The 12,473-nt window shown below is 44.3% G+C and overlaps 1 protein-coding gene across 32 annotated transcripts in view; it reads left to right on the top strand.

The window, feature by feature from the left end:
• The window catches only part of LOC110508187 (disco-interacting protein 2 homolog C), a 254,241-nt gene that overhangs the window by 180,782 nt on the left and 60,986 nt on the right, over positions 1-12,473 (top strand). For all 32 annotated transcript variants that reach the window (XM_090224799.1, XM_090224813.1, XM_090224804.1 and 29 more), the window contains 2 exons: positions 4,507-4,617; positions 12,238-12,361. In XM_090224799.1, the coding sequence (XP_090080925.1) occupies positions 4,507-4,617; positions 12,238-12,361 (235 nt within the window). The remainder of the gene's footprint in view (positions 1-4,506; positions 4,618-12,237; positions 12,362-12,473) is intronic.

Here is a 12,473-nt window from a genome sequence, read left to right as displayed (position 1 = left end):
ACTGCCATCTTTACTACTGTTGTCTTTACTTACTACTGCCATCTTTACTACTGTTATCTTTACTACTGCCATCTTTACTACTGTTGTCTTTACTACTGCCATCTTTACTACTGTTGTCTTTACTTACTACTGCCATCTTTACTACTGTTATCTTTACTACTGCCATCTTTACTACTGCCATCTTTACTACTGCCATCTTTACTACTGTTATCTTTACTACTGTTGTCTTTACTACTGCCATCTTTACTACTGTTGTCTTTACTTACTACTGCCATCTTTACTACTGTTATCTTCACCACTGCCATCTTTACCACTGTTATCTTTACTACTGCCATCTTTACTACTGTTATCTTTACTACTGTTATCTTTACTACTGCCATCTTTACTACTGTTGTCTTTACTACTGCCATCTTTACTACTGTTGTCTTTACTTACTACTGCCACCTTTACTACTGTTATCTTTACTACTGTTATCTTCACCACTGCCATCTTTACCACTGTTATCTTTACTACTGCCATCTTTACTACTGCCATATTTACCACTGTTATCTTTACCACTGTTATCTTTACCACTGTTATCTTTACCACTGTTATCTTTACCACTGCCGTCTTTACCACTGTCGTCTTTACCACTGTCGTCTTTACCACTGTCGTCTTTACCACTGTCGTCTTTACCACTGTCGTCTTTACCACTGTTGTCTTTACCACCGCCGTCTTTACCACCGCCGTCTTTACCACCGCCGTCTTTACCACCGCCGTCTTTACCACCGCCGTCTTTACCACCGCCGTCTTTACCACCGTTGTCTTTACCACCGTTGTCTTTACCACTGTTGTCTTTACCACTGTTGTCTTTACCACTGTTGTCTTTACCACTGTTGTCTTTACCACTGTTGTCTTTACCACTGCCGTCTTTACCACTGCCGTCTTTACTACTGTTGTCTTTACTACTGTTGTCTTTACTACTGTTGTCTTTACCACTGCCGTCTTTACTACTGTTGTCTTTACTACTGTTGTCTTTACCACTGCCATCTTTACTACTGCCATGATTTACAACTCACGGTATACATTAACACAACATGTCGCCAGCTTTGAATTACGAGTAGAGGATTGTAATGAAGAACTATAAACTTTCCATATTGTTCCAATCTGTGTTCGCCAAGTCTCCTCATCATCCGTCCTATTATAAGGACGTTGCTTTGTTCCTTTCATCTAGGTAGGTTATTCCCCTCTGCTTGCTTGGTAGGACATATGGGCCTTGGTCAAAAGTAGTCCACTATAAAGGAAATAGTATGCTATTTGGGACGCAACCAAGCTGGCATCATGCCAGTGTTTCCTTGTTAACTAGAGGAGTGGTTAATTACTATACAGGATGTTTCTTCTCCCGCCCCCTCCCTGTAAATTACAAAGTAGCATTGACTAGACTTTTCATAAGGAGTTTATTGAAGCCTATAATAAGTCCCTCCAGAGCTGCGTGGAGGTTTATCAGAATGGGATGTGTCACGGCTCACACGGTAACAGCACGGAAGTAGAGGGAAAAAGCTTTTTTCAGGGTGACATTGAACGCTCTGAAAAAAGATTTTACAGCACCCAGAAATGACAGGTGTTTGTATTGACACAGTCTGTATGGAAAAGGGAATTCAAGAAAAGCATGGCGTTGTTTAACAACTAACTGTTCCTCATGTGACAACGCTCTTAAATACAGGTAAGGTTACCTGCTGTAGCTAGCTATAGTAACCTTATCCTTTTGAACACGACCAGCCTGGTCAATGACTGTCTCAAATGGCACCCTATTCCCTATATTGCGCATAAGGCCATAGGACTCAGGTCAAAAGTAGTGCACTATATAGGGAATAGGGTGCCATTTGAGACTGTATGTAGAGGACATGTGGTACTGTGTTCCATCCAGGGAGGTGCACTCTTCCACCCCCAGATGCTGTTCAGTCAGGGCTACAGTATGGTTCTCTGTCCAACATGGGAACCATTAACAGCACTTAGGACTACATTTACTGTTATCGGGCGCACACACACAGACTGTTATCAGTCCTACCACCAGGCCAGACATGCAGCCTGGTACACATCTGATCCAACATGCAGTAACACCAGATAACAAGGACTCCACCATTGATCAAGTCGAGGGCACTAAGCACACATGAGATATAGGATCTAGGAAGTAGTTTTTTTTGTGTTGAGAAGCATTGTCATTTTGTGTGATCTGCTTCTCTCTGTTGGGGCCTGCTTGAGCTGAGAGAGCTGCATTAGGCAGATGAAAGTGTCTGGAGGAGATAACATCAGGTGTGTGTGAGAGAGAGAGAGATGTTTACTGTTAAAAAACAAAATGTATTTCACTTTTGTTTATTATCTATTTCACTTGCTTTGGCAATGTAAACATGTGTTTCCCATGCTCTTTGAATTGAATTGAGATAGTGAGAGAGAGAGGCCAGATGCTCAGTGAGAGGTCTGCATCTCACCTTTCTGATAAGGCTGCCTGCCTTGCTGCTGACGCTCAATCGGCCCCTTTGTAGAAAAAGAATGCGTCCCAAATGGCACCCTATTCTATTTACAGTGTACTACTTCTGACCAAGGCCTATAGGGCTCTGTTAAAAAATAGTGCACTTTATAGGGAATATGGTGCCATTTGGGAAGCAACCAAACTCATTTTCTGACTCCAGTGTTGAGGAGAAAAGGCCCTCTTTTTGAACCAGGTTTAGACATCACCAATCATCTGTCAGCGGGTGAAAAGAAACTCCCTCAATAGGCTGACTTCACTGGGCTTCAATGGGATAATGTTAACAGCATGCTTTCATATCTTAGCATGAAGTCATATTTTATGAGATTTTGGAGTTTAGGCTGCATTTGGGACCTTGTCATCACAACACTTGTCACTGGTGTTGTTGGAAGTAGACCAAGGTGCAGCGTGGTAGGCGTACATTTTCCTTTTTATTTAAAATGTCGCCAACAAAACAAACAACCGTGAAGTTAACAGGGCTAAGTGCCACAAATAAAGTTAACTACCCACACTGAATGGAGGGAAAAAGGGATACCTAAGAATGATTCTCAATCAGAGACAATGGTAGACAGCTGTCCCTGATTGAGAACCATACCCGGACAAAACATAGAAATAAAGAAACCTAGAAAACAAAAAATAGAATGCCCACCCCACATCACACCCTGACTTAACCAAATAGAGAAATAAAATGGCTCTCTAAGGTCAGGGCGTGACAACACTGACCTAAAACGCCTCAGTTTACGATGATTGATGAGATTTCAGACATACAGATTTTCTGCTGCTTCTTAACCGATATGGACAAATTTCCACTTTACTAAAATCTCCTTTCTTTCAAGTCAGAAAGCATACCATGTTTGAGCTTTAACCACTTTTTCCACAAACCTCCCACCTTTAAAGTCAGAATGCGTATAGAGGATATATATTGGTGACCTAACCAATTGTGTATTTTTTTTTAAATTATTATATATTTTTTTCACCTTTATTTAACCAGGTAGGCAAGTCGAGAACAAGTTCTCATTTACAATTGCGACCTGGCCAAGATAAAGCAAAGCAGTTCGACACATACAACGACATGGAGTAAAACAAACGTACAGTCAATAGTACAGTATAAACAAGTCTATATACGATGTGAGCAAATGAGGTGAGATAAGGGAGGTAAAGGCAAAAAAAGGCCATGGTGGCAAAGTAAATACAATATAGCAAGTAAAACACTGGAATGGTAGATTTGCAATGGAAGAATGTGCAAAGTAGAAATAAAAATAATGGGGAGCTAAATAAATTAATTAATTAAATACAGTAGGGGAAGAGGTAGTTGTTTGGGCTAAATTATAGGTGGGCTATGTACAGGTGCAGTAATCTGTGAGCTGCTCTGACAGTTGGTGCTTAAAGCTAGTGAGGGAGATAAGTGTTTCCAGTTTCAGAGATTTTTGTAGTTCGTTCCAGTCATTGGCAGCAGAGAACTGGAAGGAGAGGCGGCCAAAGAAAGAATTGGTTTTGGGGGTGACTAGAGAGATATACCTGCTGGAGCGTGTGCTACAGGTGGGAGATACTATGGTGACCAGCGAGCTGAGATAAGGGGGGACTTTACCTAGCAGGGTCTTGTAGATGACATGGAGCCAGTGGGTTTGGCGATGAGTATGAAGCGAGGGCCAGCCGACGAGAGCGTACAGGTCGCAATGGTGGGTAGTGTATGGGGCTTTGGTGACAAAACGGATTGCACTGTGATAGACTGCATCCAATTTGTTGAATAGGGTATTGGAGGCTATTTGGTAAATGACATCGCCAAAGTCGAGGATTGGTAGGATGGTCAGTTTTACAAGGGTATGTTTGGCAGCATGAGTGAAGGATGCTTTGTTGCGAAATAGGAAGCCAATTCTAGATTTAACTTTGGATTGGAGATGTTTGATATGGGTCTGGATGGGTGGGTTAGTGGGTGATTTCCCATTTAGTTATATAATGACCACTTCTGTCTAACCTTTATGTGATTTATCTGTCCACAGGTAGCTCTGGTCTTTCCCAACAACGACCCGGCTGCCTTCATGGTTGCCTTTTACGGATGCCTACTGGCCGAACTTGTCCCTGTGCCAATTGAAGTGCCACTTACGAGAAAGGTAAGGCCGCTCACACGTACAAGTTGGTGAAGTTGGAGGTCAGAGTGGAGAATACCTGTTGACCACGCAGTGTGTAGAACCAGAAGACTAGGGGGAGTTTTTCACTAGTGAACTGGTCTGTCTTGTAAAAGTGATTTGATCTCAATGAGAATAAACCAATGTAAATAAAGGTTAAATAAAAATAGAAAAAATTGTAAAGAATGGAGGCTCCAGGAAGTTGGTGGTGTGTTCTTCTGTTATGATGCAGCTCACGTCCTGATGTGACTCAGTCTGCCTGCCTGCCCTGACCAGTTCTATCTCTGTGGTTCAGTCAGAGGATCAACACATGTAATCCTGGCCATAGGGAGGAGGTCTGAGGGAGGTGGAGGACATCCAGAGAGATAGCAGTCAGTAGCGCATTGATGTGTCATATGCTACAGAGGCAAACAGAGCACAGGTTCTGTCCTATATAGGGAATAGGGTGCCATTTGGGATGTTTACCACTCTCTCCAACAGGGCCAGTCAGACAGAGGCAGACTCAGGCAGTGAGGCTGGAGCTGAAGTCATCCTGGTAACTGGAGGGTGATCAACAGGTAGAAGGGATTTGGGAGCATTTGGTTCTCTCTGGACGAAGCTGTTTTCCAAATAGTCACCCTATTCCCTATGTAGTGCACTACTTTTGACCTATTTTTGACCTTTGTGCTATTTGGGACACATACAGATTTATTCATAGAGGAGGACTAAAGATATGTCACCGCTCTGTGCTGAGGGGGAGTAACTTGGCTTATTAACACAGTTGTGGGCAAGTGTCCTCTTCCAGGGGTGTACTTTTACATCAAAGCTTCCTCAAGCTACAGAAACAGGAGAGAGGCTCCTGCCCTATGGGCTGTTCTGGCTTGGACAAGGCTTACCTTACCTGCAGTTATCATAGTGTAATATTTCTGGAAGGGGCCATAGAGAAACCAGACGCCCATGATGTCTCCACAGCATCTGGATCCAATAGGGATTATTAAACAAGACTTTGTGGTTCCACTCTCTGTGGGAGAACATCACTGGTATCATGCTCAGATACGGTTATTAGTGTTACGGGCGGCAGGTATCCTAGTGGTTAAGAGCGCTGGGTCAGTAACTGAAAGGTCGCTGGTTCAAATTTCTGAGCCAACTAGGTAAGAAATCTGTCGACGTGCCCTTTAGCAAGGCACTTTACCCTAATTGCTCCTGTAAATTGCTCTGGATAAGAGTGTCTGCTATATGACAAAATGTAAATGTAAAATGTCCTCATAACATTGTATTATGTTATGCTGCAGTAATAATGGGAAAATATAGCAAGCAATGCATTTCAGCAATTTACAGGCACTGTATACACTGTGTACAAAACATTAAGAACACCTGCTTTTTCCATGACATAGACTGACCAGGTGAATGCTATGATCCCTTATTGATGTCAGTTGTGTTAAATCCACTTCAATCATTGTAGCTGAAGGGGAGGAGACAGGTTAAAGAAGGATTTTTAAGCCTTGAGACAATTGAGACATGGATTGTGTATGTGTGCCAGTCAGAGGGTGAATGGGCAAGACAAAAGATTGAAGTGCCTTTCAACAGAGTTTGGTAGTAGATGCCAGGTACACCGGTTGGTGTCAAGAAATGCAAGGCTGCTGGGTTGTTCATGCTCAACAGTTTCCCGTGTGTATTAAGAATGGCCCAATCAGCCAAAGGACATCCAGCCAACTTGACACAATTGTATTGCTTTTACAGTATGTGGAGGTATCAGATATCTATACAGAGATAGGAGCCATACAGGCTCTGAATTGTACAAATCAGACGGATATCAGCCCCTTTGTGGGATCAAATGTTCTGAAATAAGCTGCATTACAAAAAGGAAACAACCTTTAATCTAACTGCACTGTCCAATTTACAGTAGCTATTACAGTGAAAGAATACCACGCTATTGTTTGAGGAGAATGCACAATTTTGAACTTGAAAAGTTATTAATAAAATAATTAGGCACATTTGAGCAGTCTTGATACAAAAATTGTAACATAAATACAATGCTCGTTGGATCAGTCTAAAACTTACACTGCACATACACCGCTGCCATCTAGTTTTGGAATAATATTGCCAAAATCTAAATTGCACCTGGGCTGGAATAATACATTATGACCTTTCTCTTGCATTTTAAAGATGTTACAAAAAATACAAAAGAACGGTTGTTTTTTTTCTTTGTATTATCTTTTCCAGATCTATTGTGTTATATTCTCCTACATTCCTTTCACATTTCCACAAAAAAATGTATTTCCTTTCAAATGGTACCAAGAATATGCATATTCTTGCTTCAGGGCCTGAGCTACAAGCAGTTAGATTTGGGTATGTCATTTTAGGCAAAAATTGAAAAAAGTGGCAGATTCTTAAGTTAATGCAGCTAAACTCAACTGGCGGTCCGCGTCCGGACCATCTTACCCAATCACATTAATCCAAATATCCTCAGCGGAACCTTGGGACAAGCAGACAGAAAGAATCAGAAAAATTTGACCGCAGTTTACTGTACATGTCACAGATAGGAGCTTAGTTACCAGCATCTTTGTTAATATGGCTTGTTAAAAAATGTTTAAAAAATACTCTGAAAATCGAATATTTAAAGACGAGTGGACGGAACAGTATTTATTCATTCTCCCTGCAACTCTAGCACAAAACCAATGTGCACTGAGTCCGTAGCTCTTGTGAAAAGTGCCAATGTTAACCACCATTATAACACCAGGCATGGTACATTTGATCAGATGTATCCCCTGAACACGGAGGTGAGAACAAACAAGATTCACCAACTCAAATCCCAATATGAGAGGTCCACTAAAGTCCTTGTCAATTCCCTGATAGGCCAACAACATGCAATGGAGTGTTCACTGAGGATACATGTTCAGACGATGAGTTGGTAAAATAATGCATATGAGAAGTGGCTGACACCTCGCTTGAAGTTAAACAAAAAGATGAGCTCAGGGAAAAAACAGATCCCACTGTCACATTCCACAGCAATGAGGAGAACTGAAATATTAGCTGAAGATTTCACTTCACAACTTGATGTGGCCATTCAGAATGCACCATGCATTTCATTAGCTGTGGATGAATCAACCGATAACACTGATGCCCAGCTTCTGGTGTTTGTCAGATTTTATAACAAAACGATTAAGACATTTTGTGAGGAGCTGTTGGGCTTAACAAATCGAGAAGCCCATATGCAGGGTGAGGATATCCGTGACGTCATCAAAGGGATGCTGACAAAAAGGGGGAGAGATCTGAAGTCCGTGGTCTCCATCACCACAGATGGCACTCCAGCCATGATGGAAAGAGGGAGGGGACTGGTTGCACGTTTGAAAGAGGACCACCCTGACCTGACATCATATCACTGCATCATCCATCAATCTGTCCTGTGTGCCTGAGAAAATAGTATTCTGAGGTCATGACAACGATTCTGAAACGGATCAACATTTGAGCGCAGCATCATCCCTACAACACCGCCTGCTACGAGGCAGAGATGTTCCCAACCATGTTGATTTCATCCCATGTCATTCTCTCAACCAGCTTCACCTGGAATGCATTTAAATTAACAGGTGTGCTTTTAAAAGTTAATTTGTTGAATTTATTTCCTTCTTTATTGTGTTTGAGCCAATCAATTGTGTTGTGACAAGGTAGGGGTGGTATACAGAAGATAGCCCTATTTGATTAAAGACCAAGTCCATATTATGGCATAATTAAGCAAAGATAAATGGCAGTTCATCATTACTTTAAGACAGGAATGTCTGCCAATACTAAACATTTGCAGTCGTAAAAACCATCAAGCACTATGATGAAACTGGCTCTCATGAGGACCGTAACAGGAAAGAAAGACCCATTGTTACCTCTGCTGCAGAGGACAAGTTCATTAGATTTACCAGCCTCAGAAATTGCAGCCCAAATAAATGCTTCACAGAGTTCAAGTAACAGACACATCTCAACATCAATTGTTCATGATTGAATTGTTGCAAAGAAACCACTGCTAAAGGACACCAATAAGAAGACTTGCTTGGGCCAAGGAACACGAGCAATGGACATTATACCGGTGGATTTCTGTCCTTTGGGATTCCTTTTGGAAATGTGATATTCTTGGTTCCAACCGGCATGTCTTTGTGAGACTCAGAACAGATGATCTCCGTATGTGTAGTTCCCACCGTAAAGCATGTAGGACATGGTTTAATGGTGTGGGGGTGCTTTGCTGGTGACAGTCTGTGATTTATTTAGAATTCAAGGCACACTTAACCAACATAGTTACCACAGAGATTTGCCATCTCATCTGGTGTGCGCTTAGTGGGACTATCATTTGGACAGTCCCACTCAGGACAGGATAATGACCCAGACCAAGAAGGAGAGTGATGGAGTGCTGCATCAGATGACCTGGCCTCCACAATCACCCGACCTCAACCCAATTGAGATGGTTTTGGATGAGTTGGCCCGCAGAGTGAAGTCAAAGCAGCCAGCAAGTGCTCAGCAAATGTGGGAACTCCTTCCAAACTGTTGGAAAAGCATTCCAGGTGAAGCTGGTTGAGAGAATGCCAAGAGGGTGGCTACTTTAAAGATTCTCAAATATAAAATATATTTTGATTTGATTAACACTTTTTTGTTACTACATGATTTTCTATGTGTTATTTCATAGTTTTGATATAGCTGTGTCCAAACCTTTGACGGGTACTGTACATCCGGACCATATTTGACTCCACATACAGCTGTGAATCAGCCTTCTCCACAAGTAACTTTTATTAAAATCAAATACCGCACCAGGCAATGAACACCTGCACCAGTGTCTGAATTGCTCTCACACCATTTTTGCCAAAGTTCAAGCATTGGCAGGAGACAAAGGGTAATTCCTCTCATTAATGCAGGGCAAGACTTCTACATTAATATTACATGGCCCACAGTGACGTTCTGTGCATTCAGATTATTATTTTTGCTCAACTCTCCTTTGTTCTCCAGAAAACATGCACTTTATTTTTTTTATTTTTTTTATTATTATTATTTTTTTGAATTTTTACCCCTTTTTTCTCCCCAATTTCGTGGTATCCAATTGTTGTAGTAGCAACTATCTTGTCTCATTGCTACAACTCCCGTACGGGCTCGGGAGAGACGAAGGCTGAATGTCATGCGTCCTCCGATACACAACCCAACCACCCGTACTGCTTCTTAACACATCGCGCATCCAACCCGGAAGCCAGCCGCACCAATGTGTCGGAGGCTACACCGTGCACCTGGCAACCTTGGCTAGCGCGCACTGCGCCCGGCCCGCCACAGGAGTCGCTGGTGCGCGATGAGACAAGGAGATCCCTACCGACCAATCCCTCCCTAACCCGGACGACGCAAGGCCAATTGTGCGTCGACCCAATTGTGCGTTTGCCGCCTTGGAAATTTGTGTCACTGGACCTTCTCAAATAGTAGTACCCCTGCTTTAAAGCATTCACTTTAACAGGGTGTATTAACATTTGTCTCTATAAAACAGTTTGAATAATTCTAGATATTGAAGTAACAGTAGAATAGAAAGATGGATCATAGGGTCTGCTAAATAGTATATATTTAATATTATGCCTATAAGACTCTCAAGTCTGCATGCAGCCAGTAGCTCACACATAGTCGTCCCACACACACACTCGACTGTGATGGAACTCAAGAGAAGGAAAATCACCAGTTGAGTAACTAGCCTCCCCCTTCACCCTTCCCTCCCCTTTACCCTTCACCCTACCCTCCCACCTTTACCCTTCACCCTACCCTCCCCCCTTTACCCTTCACCCTACCCTCCCCTTTACCCTTCACCCTTCTTTACCCTTCACCCTTCCCTCCCTCCTTTACCCTTCACACTTCCCTCCCCTTTTTACCCTTCACCCTTCTCTCCCCTTTTACCCTTCACCCTTCTCTCCCCTTTTACCCTTCACCCTCCCCTCCCCCTTTACCCTTCACCCTACCCTCCCCCTTTACCCTTCACCCTACCCTCCCCCCTTTACCCTTCACCCTACCCTCCCCTTTACCCTTCACCCTTCTTTACCCTTCACCCTTCCCTCCCTCCTTTACCCTTCACACTTCCCTCCCCTTTTACCCTTCACCCTTCTCTCCCCTTCTACCCTTCACCCTTCTCTCCCCTTCTACCCTTCACCCTTCTCTCCCCTTTTACCCTTCACCCTCCCCTCCCCCTTTACCCTTCACCCTCCCCTCCCCCTTTACCCTTCACCCTCCCCTCCCCCTTTACCCTTCACCCTCCCCTCCCCCTTTACCCTTCACCCTCCCCTCCCCCTTTACCCTTCACCCTACTCTCCCCCTTTACCCTTCACCCTACCCTCCCCCTTTACCCTTCACCCTACCCTCCCCCTTTACCCTTCACCCTACCCTCCCCCTTTACCATTCACCCTACCCTCCCCCTTTACCCTTCACCCTTCCCTCCCCCCTTTACCCTTCACCCTACCCTCCCCCTTTACCCTTCACCCTACCCTCCCCCTTTACCATTCACCCTACCCTCCCCCTTTACCATTCACCCTACCCTCCCCCTTTACCATTCACCCTTCCCTCCCCCCTTTACCCTTCACCCTACCCTCCCCCTTTTACCCTTCACCCTACCCTCCCCCCTTTACCCTTCACCCTACCCTCCCCCTTTACCCTTCACCCTACCCTCCCCCTTTACTCTTCACCCTACCCTCTCCCTTTACCCTTCACCCTACCCTCCCCTTTTACCTTTCACCCTTTTCTCCCCCCTTTACCCTTCACCCTTCCCTCCCCCCTTTACCCTTCACCCTTCCCTTCCCTCCCCCTTTACCCTTCACCCTTCCCTCCCCCTTTACCCTTCACCCTACCCTCCCCCCTTACCCTTCACCCTTCACCCTTCCCTCCCCCTTTACCCTTCAGACTTTCCCCCCCTTTAACCTTCACCCTTCCCTCCCACTTTACCCTTCAGACTTTCCCCCCCTTTAACCTTCACCCTTCCCTCCCTTCTTTAACTTTCACCCCCCCATGCTCTCTCTTGTTTTACACCTACCACCTCACCTCTCTGCCTTTTCCCCATCTTGCTTACTCACACACATTCACACATCCCTCTCTGCTTTCTCTCTGCTGTCTCTTCCCATCTCCGTCTATTTCCCTTCATCCCGGCTCAATTAGACATTTTGCTGACTCAGGTTTAGCTGATGCAGGCAGGCAGGAAGACCGGCAGGCAGGAAGACCGGCAGGCAGGAAGACCGGCAGGCAGGAAGACCGGCAGGGCTATGGGCCCAGTTTAAGCAGAGAGATGGGGTCTGAGACAGAAAGGCTGCATACTGTAGTGTAGAATAGGAAACCCCCTAGCTCAGGTTTGCAGGGCTGTCTCCTCCATATGAGCTGGTGTGGGCTCACTCCTCCACCCACACACACTGTCAGAGAGGGGGGGGACCGCACAATGTGTGTGAACGGTAGGATGATATCACTGTTTTTCTAAAGTAATATACCCTCTTAAAAGTCGTAAAACACCAGATAAAAAGACTGAATGCGTGTACAGAGAATATAAAATATGCCTAATTAATGTGCAATATGAAAACAAAAGCAATGTTGACTGAGACTTTTCTCCTTTGACCATCTTCTCTCTCCCCCACTCTCCCTCTACAGGATGCAGGGAGCCAGCAGATAGGCTTTTTGCTGGGGAGCTGTGGGGTGACGGTTGCCTTGACGAGTGACGCCTGCCATAAAGGCCTTCCCAAGAGCACCACAGGGGAGATCCCACAGTTCAAAGGTCAGCAACTGTGTCAAAGCATGTGACGCACCACTGCATGATGTGGTCCTGTCATATGCTGTCGTATGTGATGCTGTGTCAGATGGTTTTCATAAGATACTACATCCACAAA

This window comes from Oncorhynchus mykiss, chromosome 28, assembly GCF_057628025.1.
Source record: "Oncorhynchus mykiss isolate SJ-2025 chromosome 28, ASM5762802v1, whole genome shotgun sequence".
Taxonomy (NCBI): domain Eukaryota; kingdom Metazoa; phylum Chordata; class Actinopteri; order Salmoniformes; family Salmonidae; genus Oncorhynchus; species Oncorhynchus mykiss.
The sequence above is the reverse complement of the archived record's forward strand: the minus strand, read 5'-3'. Positions and strand labels throughout refer to the sequence as shown.